Source organism: Leuresthes tenuis, unplaced genomic scaffold (assembly GCF_036924035.1).
Source record: "Leuresthes tenuis unplaced genomic scaffold, fLeuTen1.0.hap1 SCAF_15, whole genome shotgun sequence".
Lineage (NCBI taxonomy): Eukaryota > Metazoa > Chordata > Actinopteri > Atheriniformes > Atherinopsidae > Leuresthes > Leuresthes tenuis.
Window position 1 is genome coordinate 24,232,878 of NW_027325369.1, and position 20,707 is coordinate 24,253,584.

At 38.8% G+C, this 20,707-nt stretch overlaps 1 protein-coding gene across 2 annotated transcripts; it reads right to left on the reverse strand.

Moving 5' to 3' along the window:
* Nucleotides 1-998: 998 nt before the first annotated feature.
* LOC140269855 (RAS guanyl-releasing protein 1-like) lies at nt 999-17,675 on the reverse strand. Of its 2 annotated transcripts, XM_072364839.1 has the most exons (17): nt 17,401-17,675; nt 16,622-16,800; nt 11,730-11,835; nt 10,157-10,219; nt 9,938-10,069; nt 9,180-9,333; nt 8,820-8,993; nt 7,885-8,001; nt 6,287-6,562; nt 5,866-5,946; nt 4,646-4,750; nt 4,364-4,473; nt 3,814-3,958; nt 3,649-3,685; nt 3,150-3,281; nt 2,354-2,667; nt 999-2,262 (listed from the first exon to the last, which is right to left on the reverse strand). In XM_072364839.1, the coding sequence occupies exons 1-17, from the start codon at nt 17,532-17,534 to the stop codon at nt 2,128-2,130; spliced, it is 2,394 nt and encodes a 797-aa protein (XP_072220940.1). In that variant the 5' UTR covers nt 17,535-17,675; the 3' UTR covers nt 999-2,127. The 2 variants fall into 2 exon arrangements, with proteins under 2 accessions (XP_072220940.1, XP_072220939.1); XM_072364838.1 differs by lacking the exons at nt 10,157-10,219; nt 11,730-11,835; nt 17,401-17,675 and having other exon boundaries at nt 16,622-16,707.
* Between the last annotated feature and the right edge of the window lie 3,032 nt (nt 17,676-20,707).

A 20,707-nucleotide genomic window follows, 5' to 3' on the forward strand; every position in this document is an offset into this window, starting at 1 on the left:
TCACAGAAAATGTTTTTTTTCCTCTCAGGCTTTTATTACAGCCTTGATGGGTAAAAAGGAGCCTTTCCAAGGGCATCTTTAACACATGTTTTCTCTGTCACTTTCTCCCAGCCAGCCATGATATTGGAAATTATTCAGGATTAGTGTTTATGGAGCCCGGTAGACTGGGGACTGTAACTCCCCAACAGCTGGGTGTCACATTCAAATAAAAGTAAATTAGCTGTCACCAAAGCTCGGCTTGGGAGCTGCTGTTCTGCCTCAGAGAATATCCTTTTTCACTGGGTCTCTGTTCACTGCCAAGCTGACACAAGGCGACAAGTCATTATGGCTGCGAGAAATGAAGAAACACAACATAATTTAAGTCAAATGGTTTCCTCTAACTGGATATAAATTACAGCCACACAAATGTATTGATTCACAGCACCAAGGAGATGGAAGTGCACAATTAATAACCTGCTGTTTGCAGTGTGGCTTGAGGAAAATGTGAGGGATTAGACACTTGGTTTGAATCTCTGCTTTTACAGTAAAAGCCAGTCGCCCTCTCATTATCTGCTGGCCAATCTGCTGGCCAACCGGCAGCAAAGCCCTGAGGACACGGGAGATTGGCATGATATCCAGAATTCAGGGTGACACAGGCTTCCTCTGAGGGCTTGTGTCTAAATAATCCCCAATAATCCAACAAATACATATCTCTTAACTACATTGTCCTGTTCATCAAAGTTTAATCTAAGAGTACAATTTAAAAGTGCAATATTAAAAGTGACCTCGTTTAAAAGTGAACTATAATCAGGAGGAAAATTATTCATTTGTGACAGTTTCTCGCTATTTCATTTGAAATAACACATTTAAACATGCACACAATTAGTGAGCAACTTTTACAAAGAAAATGCCTGTGAAAACTGAAAGTCAGCAATCATTAAAAAAAAAAGGCCAAAAGCTTGTTTTCGCAGTATTTTGGTGACCCCTGGTGGTCATAATGAGTAACACAAGAGACATACTTCTATAGAATGCACATTATTTATTAGTACAACAGGAGAACAATGCTCAGAGAGGAGGAAATTAGACATAACTAAGATGGCACTGTGTATGTTTTGTATTTACAGTACATTACACATATTACAAATACATGTATCTTGACTCTTGTTCACAGTACAGCACTGCTACAATGAACCTCACAATAACAAAATGACGACTGCACCATAAAAAAAGGGAAAAAATAAAAAATATCAATATGAAACCTACACACATAAATAAGTCAGGGATAGTACCACGATTCTGTACAAAATGTTAAGTTGTCTCACTCTTCACGTGAACTGTGTAGTGTTTCAGACAATAAATATTAACAGTTCATTGAAAATGGAAAAATAATACATAGCAACAACAGTTTTGTAGATGTGAGTGACTCTTGTCACCATGCGTAATAACTTACCTGTGATATACTTTCTGAAAACTGTAGTGCTGCACACATTTTTTCTGCAGCATCAGATTTTGATTTTATGTTTAACATAAATACCTACGCTTGTTAACTGATCAAGAATTGATCAAACACACACTGCTGTACTTTTTCTCATCTAAAATACTGCACTCGCTCATTCAATCATGACTTACATTTTGCATTATTTTTACTGACTACTTATAAAGGTTCTCCAAAAGTGAAGAATGCCCATGCAGTGGTTTTCATTTTCTGAGAGCTGTTCAGAGCAATAAAGCAGCTTATTTTGCTCAGTCCATTAAATAGAGTTAAAAAAAGCTTTCACCCTCTTTATACTGTATAGACATTCTGATATGTGTTTTCCCTTTAATACCATGGGTCTACTGTTTTACTGCATTCTGTACTGCAGCTGCGTTCACAAAACCTTATACACACATCAAGAAATTCTCAAATCTCATTAAAGGTGACATGCTGTCAGCTTGTCTTGATCTACAGTGTATTATCAGCACTAAAACGTTTAAATATCTTGCTTGCACATTGCATCTGACTTTATCTCACGTAAATCCAAATTGCCTCAGTCCCACTATACTGGTGAAACACTTTCACTGTTCATGACCAATAAATAAGACTTTATACATTCTGCCATGTGGGGGCAGCACAAATCTCCTTGGAAAAGGTTCAGAGTGAGTCTGAGTCTAAGAGGAGGAGTCCTCCTCCACAGGATGAAGAGCATGTCTCTTCAGCAGTGTCTTCAGCATCTCCACCTCCCGCTCTGCCTCTCTCAATTTCTTACGTAGTGTCTCATTGTTTGTTTGGAGTGTCTGGTTTTCCTGTAAAAGTAAGTTTAAGGCAGTAAGTTTAAGTGAAGTACAGTAAACGTGGAGGATTCGACATATGTGTAAGATCAGTCCCGCTACTCACTGATTCCAGGGATTCATAGGTGGGTTTACTCTCCTCTTCTTGCTTTTGAAAAACAGAGGCTCTGTTTTCCCACTTGGCACAATGTCGTTTTCTCTGGATCAACGGGCTGGGGCATGAGGAGAGGGTGGGTGGCACTGGGACTAAAACATAAGACTGAAGGCGGGCTGGCTCAACGGTGAGAGAGGACAGCTGAGGTCCCTCTGTCTGAGTGTAGCTATGGACAGTTGTAGGCCTCGAACAGGAGGAGACTGGGGAGTCTGGGCTCCAGTCTTTGCTGTCATCGGGTGGGTAGGGGAAAGGACATTCCTCTGAACCTGACAGCAGGGATATTAATGATAACAATTTCAAATTAGACAAATGGAAAATGATATGTCACCTTCTACTTTACAGCCATTCATCACCATAATTCCTTAAAGAATATCATACAGCTCAAAGCAAAATGACAGCTCAGAATGTCATAAATAACAAGCGAAATAAATCATGTCACAAAAAAGCACATTAGAAAGACTCATTTTGAGATGGTCAGCCTGAATATAACCCACATGTTTTCATTTAGTCTGTTAGTAAGTCACTCCATATTAAGTAAAATTGAAAGTGCTTCTGTTCTGAAAATAGGTGCTTCTTTGCAGCAGGTGGGCAGCTTGAGTATTACTGTAAGTGAAACAGTTCGTAATGGCAGCTAGAGGGAAATTACCCCAACAGCCGACCTCACGCTCAAGCGTTGTTTTCTTTTTGCTGATTAGTAATGAGTGTGTGAATATAATTGCTGAGAATGAACCTTGTCAACACAACCCACCCTCTGAGGTGCTCGTGGTGACAGGTGTGGAGCTTGGTGTTGGACTGTCCATAGTGTTGGTCACTTTGGTGTTCTTCTTGCACTCGAACGCCACCTGATCCTTGCACAGCTTGTGGCAGTTCATGCCGCAGTCTGCAGGCAAAAAGAATGCACAACATGTCACAGCAGGAACTAGTCTAACTTCAACAAACTGATTTCCCACTTCTCTTTGAACACAATCTGTTCTGCAAATGCTACTTTCAGAATGGTGCATGCTTACAGTCAAGCAAACAAATACTTCTTAGATCTTGTGAAGGACGGGGGAGGGGAAAAACTGTGGTTCTTGGTGCAGACTCTATTCTTTTTTTTTCTGTGTTGCAAGGTTCAGTGAGCAATATGCATAGAAAACCACACTTCACCTCACCTGCTCTCCGCAACATACTGTGAGTAGCTCCTCTCATTTCTGAGACAGACACTGAGCCAAAGATAGACATACCGAAGTTGAACACTTAATAATTACCCTTGCATCTGTAGCCTTGCTTGATGACACCCCACAACTGTGAAAGAAAATACAGGGAAAAACAGTTAACATAACTGATTACTACAAGAATAATAACAAAATTATACTCAGTGTTTGTATAAGGTAACAAAGAAGTAGATATGTTTTGTACGTGAGTTTACTTACGAATCCAGAGCAGTTGTCACAGAAAGTGGGTTTCATGTAAGTGGTCTCCTGGAAGTTGTGAACAAAGCCAAGGCCCAGCTTGGAACAGATGACACTGGCCCGCATGAAATAAGTTGTGATCTCCTCTCTGTTCACGAGGCCTTCCCTGGACAACCACAAAAATGATATACACAGTATACAAAAGTTTAATAAAGAAAACAGAAACAAAGAAAATAAAACTATTCATATTCAGGCAAAAAAAATAATTCAACATACATATTGAGTTTTATATGTACAGAATTTCTGTACTTATTTATTCATATCTGCACCTGCTCGTCCAACACATACGACATATGTGTTAAACACTATATACTACGTTGTCACTGTGTAATGTGAAAACACATCATGGTGCTTGCTGTTATGTGAGTATTTAGAGGTGGTTTATGGCCTGTTCTGCAGCTATTTTATATTTCCTGTTGTTACGCTCATCACTACAAATACCACTTTGGCTTCCTCTTCCCTGAAGTTACATATGCGATAAAAGCAAGCGTGTGACCTGTCAAAGACCCACTTCTCTTTGTCCATGACACAAAAGGAAAAAGGAAAGCTAGCAGCGATCTTCTCAAAGTCCTCCTGAGAAATAAATCCGTTCTCATCATGATCGTAGTTCTTGAACACGGACTGTGAAAGACAAGAAGTAAAGACCATTGTTACTCAACTATCAGTGAACAATAGAGCAGACTGTCAAAGTGGCTGCGTGCACAATAATAGTTCAAATTGATGACTATGGTTACATAATAGCGTTACAAAAAAGGCAGTGCGGAGGCTACAATTGAAAAGAGGAAGCACTTACATCTACCATTCTCTGCACATGTTTGCTGATGGTTCGTGGATCGGGTTTTGGAGCCACTCCTGATGCCCAGTCCACACAAACTGGAGGTCTGGAGGGGGTGGCTGGCTGATACAGAATTAATTTCCCATTAAAAAACATGTTATAAATTGTCTGGGCGCCCATGTTTTACTAAATTCGAGCACAATTAGCTACGAGGGAAAAAATTTGTCACACTGTATGTTATTTAAAGTAAAGTTTGTATTGATATTTTCACTATGTATGATACATTTTTAGACTCAAGAGTGGGTTAACTTAGGTGCTGTCCAATGGTAAAAACAACTATATACCCTGCAACTCTTTCAGATGGCTAATTAAGGAGCTTTAGTGTGTTTTTGCAAAGAGACAGCAGGCTGTTTTCTTATTGACATTCGCTAGGTTAAGCTAAGCTAACCATTTGCTGACAGTTTTCTTATGAAAACTCAACTATTAGCCAATAAAATTAATCTCCTTAAAAATGTCCAGTGTGCAGGATATCTAAAAGACAAAAATTGCAACTAAATGAATACTCTCCATCTATCCCAAATCGACAGAGGACAAGATAATTGGTTAAAAAAATGCACTAAAAAGCCAGTGTTCCATTATCCATTTGGGACAATTATGCGTATAATTTATACCTTTACATGATTTCACACTAATGAGAACTAAATTATAATGTAATATGGCATTCCTGCCACTAAATGTTACACACCTGAACTTTTTTTTTTGTTATATAATTGTAACCCTTAAATAACTCATACCCCTGCACCTCTGAAAAGGATTAAGTGGGCATGAAAAATCTGATGCCTAAACCTAATCAGGCAACTATCAAACACTGCCAAACAGTGATTAAGGTGGAACCATGTTCTGTCATGTAACTATCACCTCTGACATGTGGCTACATATAAAACAGTCAAATGAATATTCAAATTTAAAAAAAACTGTTGAATCTACCCCTGTTGACTAATAATGCCACCAAAAGCTCATCCTTACTAACTAACTACTAAAATTATAACTAAAGTGACTTTACTGCACTGCCACATCTGATATGTGCAGTTCTGTAAATATGAAAAGATTTGCCCAGACTATCTCCAGGTGGCAGCATCGGTTTCCCAGATCTGTTACGTAAAAACACACAGCTGTCTGAATACAAGTTTTTTAAGACAATTCCAAGGCACAAATGTGTCTGTGTTTCTATCACTTACAGGTGCTTTGCAGTTCTTGGGTTCCCGTGCATAAGACAGCTCATAAATTTCATCCTCAGTGTAGTAAAGGTCCAAGGACAGCTGTGAGAGAGAATAACATCAGCACACGGAAGCTAAACAGACAGAGTGAGCCGTCTGTATTCAAAGACTTATCCTTGAAACATGGTTTGATGAGAACTATTATCTCTCACAGGCATTCTGTCACTCAAATATGATTAAAACACTGTACGCAGATAACACAACAATGCACCAATCTGAACTGAGTCTCATTCACATTCAGTTTGTCACCCACACACTCACAGATCATAGACTCTCATGCTCATTGGCATCTGTGAGTACATTCACAACTTAGTGAATCAGATAAAGCGACGCAATAATTAAAAAAGAATAATGAATATATAAAGTGACTCTGAAGGATTACCGTCAATAGATGAACCAGGTCCTTGTTTGCATCCAGCCTGGGTGGGATCTGCTGCAGTTGGATCAGCTCATTGATATGGCTGTAAAGCGCCTGGAGCTTCTGGACATTCACCTTGTTGTCTTCCACATAGTCTGACATGGCCTCGTTGACGGAAATCAGGTCTTTGAGATGGACACCAAGGATGGGGATTTTAAAACCTGTACATCTGCTGTAAGCTTGTCTGTAATTGTCAAAGTTTCTGCAGGAGGACAGCAGGTCTGTCATCTCATTCAGTACCTAGGAAATAAAATACATTTTTTTAAGATGAGAAAGCTCTAATCCCTGACTCTTAAATTAACTGGATACTGTGTGGTTAGTTGAAGAACCCATGTTAGCTAATTTACAAGGTCATGATTGTATTTACGCAGGCTACTATAGTAGGTTTAGAAGGTTTTATGTTGTAGAAATGCGTTCATGTTCTTATATTGTATATCTCTGTGGTTCCTTTTGTCAACTTCAAACTAAAATGCTTTGTTTCTGCTTCTGTCTCTTTAAGGCCCCTCGCCGTCTGCTCTGATTGGACAAAAAGGGTGAGGCGCAAATAGGCTGTTCATTATTCGGTTGCAAATTAACAATCTTTTAATATTTCCTTTCTTATCTACTTTGGCTAATTGGGATTCATGTTGATATTGATAATATTGATATGTATACACACATATTCATTCAGTTAATATGACTGTAGAAATCTGTGGGCATTGACTATAATCCTGCTGTCACAAGGAATTGTGGGATTTCTCCTATTTCTCTCTCTCTATATATGTATATATATATATATATATATATATATATGAGGACGTGTTGGTGAGTGTCAACTCAGTTTGACAAGAAGTACTTTTTCAAATGAATTTGATTTACCAACCTTATTAATGTTTTCACTGACGAGCAATGTTATTTATTATGCACACAAGAACATGACAAACATGAATGGACAAAGTATCGTATGTGCTTTTTGTAACTAAGGGTAGGAGCAACTGGCTGCGCCAAGCCGAACCACCCCACAAAACCAGCAGAAAAAAATTCTCATGACTTTTATCAGTAATTCAGAAAGCTTAACATTAGAAACTGGTTTTGAGCTCATTTGCTCGATCAAGGGTTGAATAAACAGTGCACTTCTACATGGCAGCCATGTGTGAATATCTACATAAGACTGACCAAAAAAATTACCTAAATACCCTACAGCTATGAGTCATAGAAAAAAAAAAGACTTATCAGTTGTCACCCCAATGATCTCAGCCTTGACATCCCTATATTAATTTTCTGGTGTCAACCACAAGCATAGTTTGAAGAGTGTCAAGACAGCCACTGAGAGGCAGGTTTTTTTTATGTCACATGGTGATGTAGATTAGTAACAGAAGTAAAGCTTTGACTACAATTAAGGAATTTGAGGCAGTTCAGGAGCTTCCATGTGGCAGAGAAAAGAAAACTCCCTTTGGTGTGGACTTTGATCTTAGTAACTTAGTAACTGCAGATGTTTTGGATGAGCAATAAAGCTGCATAACACTATAAAGTGAAAGCAAAGAACCCAAAAGCATGATCTTAAAGTACTTTTTAACCATTACCTTGGTGACCTCACTGGGAACATGTGATGTGGTGTCTTTAAGTCTGGAAATTGAGCTGTGACACAGCCCTCCCACCACCGCCATTAGTGTGTTGTAGTTGTGCATAAGGTGAAGACTCTGGTAGACACAAAGAAACACAATTACATCAGTCCATTCACGCATATACATAAAAACACACAGAATCAAAATTATTCTAGGTAGCCCTGGTTATATAACTTACAACGTTGATGTTGCATAAGCTACTTATATTTTAGTTTTTTTCTTATAGCGCTCTGATATCTCTCTTTAGAAGCTTTTTTTTAGTGCTTTTCGCCCTTTTCTCAGATCTCTAATTCATGCTGTCACTGGAGCATTATGGTGTGAAATTCGTTTCCACACCCATGGGTTCTGAGGTATACAGCAGTGAACAGCAGCAGTGTGGTGCATTAATGTTATGAGTGCAAGAGGTCCTCCAGAGTACAAGCCTGCCTAACGGCTCACTAATGCCAGTATATCACTTCTCAGCAGGCTGCATGCACACACACTGGAAGGATTTTAACAAGCTAGGTCTGATCACTGACTCAGTTCAAAAGTAACTTCTCTCTTCTCCACGTCCACAAACTCATAGTGTTAAAGTAGGTTTTCACAGGAGGACTCCATTAGCTTAAAAAAAATTCATGTTTTTCTGTCGTTAGAAAAATCTTTGGATATGCTGAAGGCCTGCAGCTGAGCTCTTGAAAATCATTACAAGCTCTCTGTGAATTGTCATTATGCAACCGCTAATTATGCAGCATCTGTAGTGTTTTTTCGGTGTGACATTTGTACGCTGTCTTTGGTAAAACAAGTCATGTTAATAAAAGCATGTAGACACAAGCAAGAGGAAATGTGATGTTTTCTTTTTCCTCAACTAAGAACAGAAATGTAAGAACCGTAGTGGGGGTTGGGTTAACCACTACCTGTGCAACGTGAATAAACTTCACGAAAACCTCAGCTCTCAGCTGAGCAGTTGGCCGGCTCAGCACCATCAGCTGAACCCACTGGGAGATCCCATTACACAGGGCAATGGAACGCTCCAGCACGGGGATGTCCTTCATGCAGCAGCTTCGAATGTAGTTCTGATAGTCAACAAACTGGCAGAGAGAGCAGAGAGAAGAGCATAAACCTCTACACGGAAACTCCAAGGCATGTCATACAGGGAGGGCATACTTTTTACAACACACACAAATATATCAAATGAGACAATTAAATAAAAAGTACCAACGATAACAATCTTAAACTGAGGGTGTTTTACAGTTGACATGAGTTCATATACTCACCGATATTCTGCAAAACGATTTAAACTCCAGGTAGGTGAGATGTTCAGCCAACTCTATGGGCTCCAGGTGATCAAAAAGAAGAGAGACCTTCCTCTTTTTACTGTAGTTAGCTTTGATCCTCTGGCTGGCTTTCCATGACCAGTCCCGTTCATTTCTAGAACGCCCCACGAAACATAAATTGAGCACATCAGAAAGGATTCAATTATAGGGCTAACTTTAAGAATTAGAAAAGTCGTAGCATATTTTAATGTAGCCAGACATTCCCAAAGTCACAATGATCTTTCCTACATAGGCTATCAGCTTTCAGAGATCATCTAAATACACAAAAGTGTCATTTGCAATAAAAAGTACACAATAAAGATCCAGATGACACAGTGGTACAGGTATGATTTGTACAGTCTGGATTTGGAGTTTGGATTGAAACAAGAAATTATTCAATTTTTCTTCACATCATTTGGGCTGTGAGAAATTGTAATCAATGAGATTTCATGGCTCAAAAATAAACCGCTTAATCAAAGGCCTATAGATAATAGATATAGATAAAATTTCAGGTTTGTAGCCTCAATCGGAATAATGTGTGTAACAGCTTAGATGGTGAGGTGGAATTTTGTAGCAGCCACAAGGTGAAATTGTTCTCAGCTCAGAGTGTATTCTTGATCGTGACTGATTTCAGTAGTTTTCATGAGTGAAACAAACTGACTGACAGACATGTATGCCTCATGTCTCAGTATGCCAGCTGGTCAGAAATTAACACTTACATCCATTTGGTCTCTAAGAGAGAGCAAAGATGTTCTTGTCCTTGCTCTCTGATCATATCCCGGAACTCGTCCAGGCTGTCAGACAAGCTGTGGTGCAACCGGAACATCATCCAGAATTCTTGAATCCAATGCCTGGAGTTCAGAAATGATACCAACTTGACTGATACAGAAAACAAAAGTTAAATTTGACCCTTAATATGTCACATGTGTTTCACTAACCTGATGAAGTAACATATCCTCTGGCACTCTGATGGCTGCTCATTGTCCAATGCTGTTTTAAATGTAGGAACTAGTCAAGGAGCTGACCAAGCATGATAATCAGCCAGATTAATGTTTTGTTTTACCATTTTAAAGTTAAACCTGAGATTCCTGTCTGAACTAAAAAATGTTTCACATGCTTTTGTTCAGCTTATTTTGCCAGATAATCTACTGATCATTAAGCGGTCAAGACGGGTATGTTTTGAGTAAATAATGAGCATATGGTTGATTTGAATGCAGAGGTTCTTTCCCACTAAAGAAAAAAAGCTCATTAGTAAAAACTGCAGCAACTAAACTAAAAAGGCAAACACAAGTGACATTTGGTCATGTAGGAGGAGGCAACTGCATGAGGCAAAACTCTGATGAGCATCACTGAATGAATCATTCTGGCAGACAGAGGTAGTGAATCACAAAGTGCACAAAGAAAACACACAACCATCATCTAAAATACAGCAGAACCATTGTTAATGTGCATTGTTTGGTGGTAGGACTCTAAAGATGTTAGAATCAGTGTTGTCTGCTCACAAGAATACTATTCAGTTCTGTGGTCAGAAGGCGCTCCATTTTGCACGTCACTCACAAAAACACTTCCCCTTGAATGCATAAACAGTAAGCACAAAGCATTTCCTCATAAAAAAAGGAACTTTTATAAATAGACTAACAGTGTGGCTCTCAACAAGAATTAATATTGGAGTGATGCACATAAAAAAGCTAATTACGTCATGGGAACAGAAGATTCACCCACGCAAATCCCAAGGCTTGACTGTGATGAGAACTGTTAATGGCCCCGGTGTCACTTTCTTGATCCTAACCCACAGACTGGATACATTTGATGTATCCTTTTGGGTCATCAGGCTCAATAATAGAGGATTAAAAATAGCAGAGGGGCCATTTGGCTGTGCGTGCATTGACGAGGGTTCGTGTGCACTGTGGCTTCTTTCAGCAGGTGGGTCTGGGTTTTTATATAGTTGAAGAGGACTTCTATCAGATAGACACAGATGTAATTAACACCTGAAACCCCAAGGATCCTAACTGGGCCAGCAGGATCCTCTGAAGGGCTTTGTGATGCCACTGCTGCTTCCTGAATTCAAGCCTAGATTAGAGATGATCCACTCTAAACACAAGACATTACAAAAACATGCTTTTTTAGGCATTAACTAGGGACAATGAAAGGAAATGAATGAAAGACTTTGAACGAGGCCCACAGACTGTTAATAGATTCCCTGCTATTGAATGCATGAGATGCATGGCTCAAGGTGGAAGAGAGTGAAATGGATGTAAAAGGACTACAGAGACTGACAGTTGGAGTAAACACCAACTGCCACTTGCCCATCACATTCTACTCTGACAGCTATGGGATGCACTCTGAGCCAAGTACAAGCTTGACTGTGTGTTGCTGTTGACAACCAAAGGAAAGTAGCACAAAGCAGGAGCAGTAATCTGATCCTATGTTCCAATTCCTGCTCTGTAGTGGCATTGTCTAAATCATGGAACTGTACTGTGAAAGTGTTTCTAGCTTTATGTTGAAGGATATAGACTTCTGAGTTTGTCCAGCAAATCACTGGAGGACATGAGGACACGATGCATGGTCAGAGTGATGTTCAGCAGGTGGCTGCTCCCCTGTACACAACCATCCGCATCTGCAAAGCAAAATGTGCACACTTGAATTTATAGTCATTGCTTAAAGTGGACTGAGATGCAAGCCAACATGTCATCAGAGACACAAGATTTTCTATCTTCTACCAAATGAGAATCAGCAAAAGGCATGTCACAAAAATGGTGTTACCAAATTATCATGACAGAATTGTTTATGTATCGAGTCATCGAATCAATTGGCTCACTAGTCTAAGTGTTTTGCCAGACCACAGCTCCGGAGTACGTTTGGACTTAGGCCAAATGAAAAAACTCATTCATGTGAATGAACAACCCCATGTAACCCCATGCAAAATGTTAAATATTCATTTTAGTGCAGTTTTTGTTTACAGAACCTGAGGGTACATTTCTTTTTTCATATGACATATAACTGTTATAAAATGACATTAATATCATTTATAAAACTGCCTTAGGGGACATTAAATCATCATCAAAAATTAAAGCAGTTTTTGTGGCACTTCAAGTCTGTGTGATGTTTTTCAGGGCTGCTCAGTAAGCAACATGACGTTTCATACATGAATCATCCCACAAAATAGGGGACCAATGAAAGAAAATATGTAGTTTCTGTTTGTTCTAACAAATCTAAGTGGTGAAAATGGATAAAAGCTAAAAGCTAATAATAATTTTGATGATTAATTAACCATTTGTCATGGAAAAATGCTCCAAAGTCCACTGCTTCCAACTCCTTGTGTTTTAGGACATTTTGATTGTTATTTTAATATCAAAACCTTTCTATATGTCTCTTTTAAGTTTCTTTTACATTTTTAGCTTTTTACATTTTTAACTACTGAATGAAAATGAATAATAGCAAATTATTACATATGATATATGATCACCAAAAAAAGACCATCTTCTTCTTAATAACATACTTACCTGTTATGTATGTAAATGTACTGTTGTAAGGTGGACATGTTTGGATGCACAGACCATATTAAGTTTTGAAAACTTTTTGAAAGTGTTTTAATTGGAAAGTCAATTTACCTTTGTCAAATTTTGCATACATAAGAGGACAGGCAGATAATAAAAGGCATCTAAAGGCAGACATTAATGTAATTTGTGGAATATCACTAATGTGAAAAACATCTCAAAAACTGTGACGGTGGTATTTCCATCAGTGGACAAGAGCTGGTTAGGTTAACTGCAACTGATTCACACACACACACCTTTATTCATACAATCCACAGACCCTGCAGTGGAAGATTTACCTTTTCCTCTGATTGTGTGAACCTCTGAGGCTCGCTTTTCTCACTACACTTTTTCATTTCCTCTTTCCTTGCGTGTTTGTAACTTCCTCTCTTTGTGACCAGACCACCTTTCCTTATCTGGATTGTCTGACACTATGCTACAACTGACATATTGAGATGCACGCTGAAAAAGCATTCCACGTCTGCCATTCTATAGACTACGTACGAAACATTGCATAACAGAACAATGCCAGATCTGACCTGTAACTGCATAAACCACATTTCACTGTACACTCAAAGTAATGCGTCTGCAAGACTTCAAACCGATGAAACAGGAATTGCACTAGTGTTAGACATAAAATGGAAGAACGTTCAATTGTGCCTTTGAATAAAATATTTATAACCAAGAGATATTTAGCCTTGTCATATATATCCCCCATAGTTGGTAGAAACTGAATGCACTGTGCTGAAAATTTTAAGAACAACAATTGTGAATAAAAGCTTTGTCAGTATCTTGACACCATCAAGGACATCAGGCGTCTGAGGATCCACTTTTAAACCAAATCACCTTGGAAATACCTCAGATACCATGGCAACATGGTTTCTTATCTTTGTTATCTGTAAGCAACTTGCCACTCCTGCTGCAGCTGACTAATCCAGCCTTCCATAGCCTATATCAGATGTATCTCTGTTAATAACATGCAGCCACTACCATATACACTGAATGGTGAAGACCTCACCAGTCAAATTACTGAGAGAGTAAAATAGACAAACTTGTTTTCACAGTGTCATATCTAAAAAAAACACAGCTGTGGTCCACTTTAGACATGCAGGTCTATCTACACAACATTTTTTCCTTCAAAACATTTTTGCAAACACAAGTATTAGCTTGTTATGCTTTAATCATCAATTCACACTCATTCTGTAGTTTTGAATTAGCCACAGTCAGTTCTATGGTAGATGCACAACAGGAAGCTATGTCTCTCCATCAGGTAAACAATTGCTTCATCCTTCTTTTCACAACATTCCAACCACTAACACTCCCTGTGCAGGGTTAATTGCAGGAGGAAATCCCCTCCGGACTGACTGTTAGTGACTGGAACATTAGGAAAGCTGCCGCCCAGCAGCACACTGGAACTGCATGATATTTGATGGTGATAAACACTGCAGAGGGCAGGCTCTGCCTGGCCTACTTTGAAGGTTATCTTAAACATTCATCGGCCACTCAAAACCGGAGTGTCATTTTTCCTTGTTTTAAAAGAGGTTATCAGTCTGGATGATCCTTTTGTTTTGTTTTTGTCCAAGTCAGATGCAAGATGATGAATATCTCTTTGTACTTTGAGCAAAATCTTCCATACTGACCAGGGCTTGGCACAGCTATATGAATAACTAAGTGCTACAATGTGACTTTCAATAGTCCAACAATGATAGGTAAGAAAAATGGTTTCAAAAGACAAAATAAATCATTTCAAAAGATAGATAAAACAAACAACTGAAACCACTATATAAAGGTAAATGCAAAAAGTACGCCGGGAATTGATAAATATTGCTAACGGTTCTGAACAAATATACTAAATCAAAACAACTTTCTTGTTCGAAATAGTTTGCTTCAAAGCCAAAAGAAAAGAAAAAAAAATAGTTTGCTTAGAATTACGGAAACTTTCAGCATTGCTAACAGTAAAGAAGAAACAGTTAAACTAGTCAAAAACAAGTGCATGTTTAAAATATTCTAATGTAATAGGTACTGAAACCTGTTTGGCTTTAAGTGCTTGAAAATGGTTAATAGGCCTGTTAGCTGTGGATGAAAAAAAATTGATAACCAAAACAACTAAGCAAGGTCTGAAATACTTGTTCTAGTGACTAAAATTAATGGACAAACTGTTGTTGGTTAAAAACAATAGCTAAAATGTTTCAGTGTTGCGCTATAATTGACACATAAATGTACGGAACTGCCTTAAGTAAGGGGTAGCTAAAACTTAGCAATGACAAACTAAATAGTGGAAATAGTTAGCTTACAGTAACAGATAAACAGCTAAAATGGTTGCAATATGTTGTTGCTGTCACTCCAGCAACACCGAAGGCAAGCAGTGAGAGTGACTGAAACAGGGTAATTACTGCAAACTGACTATAATATTCATTTTATGTAGCCTGATTAATGTTGTTTAAATGATGTTTAAATAAACCAAACTTATTGGATCAGGGCATTTAGTGACAGTGAAGACGCTAAAAGTTTCTGTCAAGCCAGTAGAAAATAGTTTTTTAACCTCTCGACTTTTTAAGTTTTTTTACTGTTTTCATAGATATTATTCATGACATTTGCAGCATGTAATTGATTCTTTAATTACTATTATTAAAGAAACATGATAGCTACTTTGTGAGCGTGCAGTACAGCAGTGTTGTATGGTCTGGAGAGAGTAATGATGTCAGCTATTGATCTACACCTCATAGTTCTCTGTATTTCAAAGGTTAGTCGGTATCTGAGGGCTACTGTTCAGGGAGGTGACCTTTCAGCCTGGCCAGGCTTGAAGCTGCCATCAGGTAATCTTTCAAATAGCTCTTACGTGCACTTTCACATTTGAAAAGGCGGCTGGACTTGTGGACCGTAGGGGTTCACTTGTGATGTGAGCTGAGAGGAACATCACTGCCATTTTATCAGGAAAGACTGCTCAAACAAAATCCCAATCATAACATTGCACTGATAGATAGATAGCATCTTATGCATGTGTATACACGCCTCGTGTTTTGCATACAGCTGTGACACAGAAAATGATTTTGTATATAGAGCATTATTTCTTGCTAATTTTGGGGGGTATTCACTCTTGATAAATTGTATTTCCTCCATGAACCTGATATGAGATGCTGTCTGTCATTAGAGCCCTCTTCTACCTCTCGACAGTTAAATGTAGTTATGAGATGTCATTTTATGCACAGCCTATTGTAACACTTCTCCGCTGCTTTTTCTGCATTTGTGTAACCAGGCAACGGCAGTTTGAAAGCTGTCTCTTTAGAGACGCAATCACCATAACTCTGAGAGCACTCCAGACAACTTGATGGAGCCAATGATCTTTGTTTGACGGATCCAACTACAGCCTACACGACCACTGCTGTGCTTTTTTCATTTGAACAAACCCTCTCTATAGGACCATCTTGCATGCTGCCTGAGACACAAAACAATGGTAAAGTCAGAAATGATCAAATATTGCTTTTCCTTTTCAGTAGTCGCTTAAAGCAAAAACACAAAATCAGACATCTTGGAGGGATTTCATCATCAAAACATATCTTAAACTAAACAAAAACAAATTCAGCAGTGGGAAGAAAATATCCTTTAGTTTTAAATACAAAGCAACCCTTCATTTGTAAGAAACCTGTCCAAACTTGTTTCAGCTAAAAGCTTGCAAAACTGTTGGGAAAAGCCTCCCAGCAACGGTGCAGTGATCACTATCAAACTAACCCTTAAACTTGCCCACATCGAAAGAATTTTAGATTTCATAGCCAAACAAGCTTGAGCCTGAAATATTTGCACTCAAATTTAATGTCAAAGCAGGATTTTACACTGTGAAACAAAGCCCGGTGAAGGTCAGCAGCTTACCGAAGGACTGCAGACAGGTCTGGATGAGCTCATCCCAACTTGCACCCTTGGTGAGGTGTCCCAGGGACATTATTGATTTACCCGGGTTGGTCTGGGCCGGGCTGGGTTTGTGGAACCTGTGAGGCCGGCCGGGAGAAGAAACTCTAGACTTGCTAGAGGTGCATCCTGAAGTCACCCTCCTTAGAGAAAGACCAACACAAGAAGAGTGAGGGGGAGGCAGGGGGGCTTAGTGGAAGTCTGGTCTGAGTTTCATTGTCTTTAATGTTGGCTGTGTGTGTGAGTGTGCGTGTGTGAGAGAGAGAGAGAGCGAGAGAGAGAGAGAGAGAGAACACATATGTGACATGAAGTCATAATTTTATGTGACTATATACTGTAATATGTATATACCAGATCATTAGGAATTATGTTTCCAGCTCAGACACCATCATGTTACTATTCATTGTTCTAAAATTATTCCTTTAAATTAGGGAAATACCGACTGATTGCGAATACCCAGTTCAAACTGTTGCGTGACAAGTAAACATTGAATGAGTTTCCAGTTAACGTGTTTCAGCACGGAAGATAACAGTCCATGCGGAGGATCTGTGCGCACTTGTGCGTAAAACACAAACGGAGCACATAAATTCATAAATTTTTGACTCAAATTCCAACACATCTGTTTATTTACCAGCAATATGTTAACTATGATAGCCAAAGTAATCAACGTATATTTTTGAATAAGTCAGCGCATATATTTACCAAAAACAAGCCAAAAACTATAAAAAGGTTATGCGACTTACACATCGTCTTTTCGCTTTTCGTCCGACGTCACACTTTCGTTTTGGTTCTCTTTAGATTGACATCCCATGGCGAGGTACTGGGCGACGAGCGGCTGAACTAGGCTGTCCATCTGTGTCCTCCTCGATGGGAGCATTACATCGCTGTGGTCGGCTCCGTGCGCCTCTGCGGTCTCAGCAGCATTGTGCTGACTCCTCTATGAACATTACACAATTAAGATTCACCCAGTCTGTCTGTGAGGGGGCGGCCGTGCTGCTGTCAGGCATGTCACTCACTCCCTTGAGCTCTACACTTCATTTATTATTTTCACTTGCGTCAGGCGTCGTGTCTTTACAGGTTTAGAGCCTACTTTACAACTTTGATCAAGTCTTTACATTTCTGCTATCCCGTTCTGTATTACCAAGATTCGCATAGAAAACCGGGTCCATATTTCCTGGGGGCATGGGCGGAACTTACGGGGGTCCCCCAAGGTAGTGATGAATCCAGCGTAGTGCATTCAGTTAAACAGCCATTTCATAATTGTTTCTGAGCCGATCTAAAGGCTGATTATACATCACGCCTGTCCTAGCCATAAGCAGTGTTTTATAGGGTAAACGGTATAGGTATGGGCAGACTCTACTCTCTTTAAACTCTCACCTGATGCCCATCACATTCAGCAGTGGGCTCTCACAGACTAGTAGTTGTTTTCACTGAATGTCTTCATTGGGATTACTTGTGAGATTTGCAAATTTGAATCCTTCATATCAAGCAACAAAATATATGTGGCAATGCATGACTACAAGCCCATTGTTTTTTCTTGTTTATTTCAACTACATAAGGCAATATACATGCTCAGCTTATAACACTGAATGTTTATACTTTCCTTGACAGGCTGAACTTACACAAATATGTACATATCAGAGCAGAAATTAATGATATAGCCATTTCTCCAGGCACCACTGGCTACAAATTTGTAGTTATACTTACTAAACATATTGATATTCTTGCCTATACCTAACCTATTTTATTTTTATTGTCTAAACTGAATACTTTTGATGCCTAATCAAAGCTGAAGAGAGAGTAAGAACAACGATGACGCTTATCACAGATACAGTGGTCTCACACCGGAGTCAAACACAACGACACTTCCAGGGATTTATAGTATCAAAACCTCTCAAATCTCCAACTGTAGGTTTGTTCACTGATTAATTGATAATTAATAACAATTATTGTGCACATTGGTGGAGTGGTTTCAGAGAAATACAAAAGTTACTATCAAACAGACATTTTTGAGGCCTCAAAAATCTTAAGATAACAATGTGAGAGACACTGAGAATGGAAAGACGTCAGTAAAGCCAGTCCTTCCCTCCAGCTCTTTGTTTATTGTCCTCCAATTGTTCAACAGAAGCTTCCTCCCTAAAAAATGAAACAACAGAAAAATAGGAAAGAAAAATAAATAAACTGAACTGTAGCATTACTTTTTATGTTGTTTTAAATGAACATAGTAAGTCTTCACTTCACTTAAGTGACCATGACGTGACCATGAAGTGAACTTACCTAATTAACTCCTTTGCTTTATCTCTCGAGTGGTTTTAATCTTCACCTTTTGTCTGTGGAATGACTTCATCTAACACAAACACTACTGCTACATTTCATAAAGGGGTCTTTTCAAAATTGCTATTTTGTTTGATCTCTGTGAGGATATCTGGAAAATGTGAGCCCTTCTGAGGATTTTATGTCCAAACTAATTGTGTCCCCTCAACCTTTGAAAGCAAAGTTTCCCCCATGCCTCGGGGTCCTTGATATGAACAGATTCTGTAAAATCTGCTTGATGTGATTCTTCCTTTGGTTTACTAAAGCATTCTATTTGTTCAGTGAGCAGAGCAGGAAAGGGTGGATCTTCCCTTAAAGATAAAAGAGTTTGCAGGTTCCGTTACAGCTCATACTACAATTATTGTCGTTGGTGGTCCAAAGAGGAGGTTTCCTGAAGTCTTTCAGTTGCTTTAAGAGGTCTGTTGAGTGTTATCCCATTTGTTCGAGATTAGGATTTTAGGTGGACATTAGGTAAACTAATGACAAAAGCTAACAGTATGTTTTGCATTAAGGGTCATGGATATTCCAAACTTTTCCAAACCTCTCTCTTCAAAATCCAGAATAAGTTATTTACTGAATCATTATGATGAAAATGCATGTATATGTGCTATGATCTTAAATTGAGAGTCTTTATTAGTTTCAGGCTCGTTGATTTAATATACAGACTGCTACATGCTTTTGAAATGCAGGTAATCACACTTTTCTTTGACCACGTAAGATCCCGTTTATACCATGAGAAATGCTGATAAATAAAACTGTAGAACTTTGGTTGGGCCCTTTTAACTTGATTTGAACCGATTTCAAGCGCAGGACGTCTTGTGGACTATATAAGACAAAGAGTACAGTCCAAACACACAGTCAGAATATCCTCCTCTTGATCAGGTGTCTCCATATGTGCTGTTTTCAGATAACCATTGATAACCACTCATTAATTTCCACTGGCAAAGTGATGTCATGAGAACCTGGGTATTTGAAGCTGGTTACTTATGATAAGATAGGGACAATTTTCAGCGTCACTATAGGTATCAGTGGTGCCTTAAGCCTGGCCCCATTTAGCATCTGAATCAGATCTCTCCTGATGTTTTTGTTATCTTTTTAGTTTGTTTTCCATAAGTACTGAGCCCAGTATGGAAATGCGCAGTTTAAAACTGTGAGACTAGGAAATGACAAAAGTACACTACATAACAATTACCTCCATTTTAGATGCCTCCCAAACAACAGCAAACACAATTCTGATGAAGTATATCATATTACAAACTGATGTAAGGATGGAAAACTACCCAGAATGTCGGATTCAAACGTTGGATGAACATCAGTTTGCTCAGTACTTGAGTTGAGGGCACCCCCTGGTGGATATATTAAACTGGTGTGTATTTACTATATTAAACTAGAGTAAACTGGTGCTGTTAAACTGGCAACACGCTTGCCTTTTGCAGAGCAAAACATTAACCTTTAACCTTTATTGAAAACAGTTTCCACTCAGCGTTGCAATAATTTGTAGACAAAAATTAATGTGCAAGCTCAGTTTGCTCCCGCTGTCTCCATCCAAATTATTAGAAAACATTACTTTGTGGGGCAAAAATGTTATAAAATGCTGTCTATAAACTTTGTTATTTTTGGTATATATATTCTATTTCTATTTTCTTTTTGCTCATATCTTCCTTGTTTTAAAGGTGAGGGAAGGTTGAATTTGCCAGTCCTAACAAACCTACACCAAAAACACATATATCGCAATTC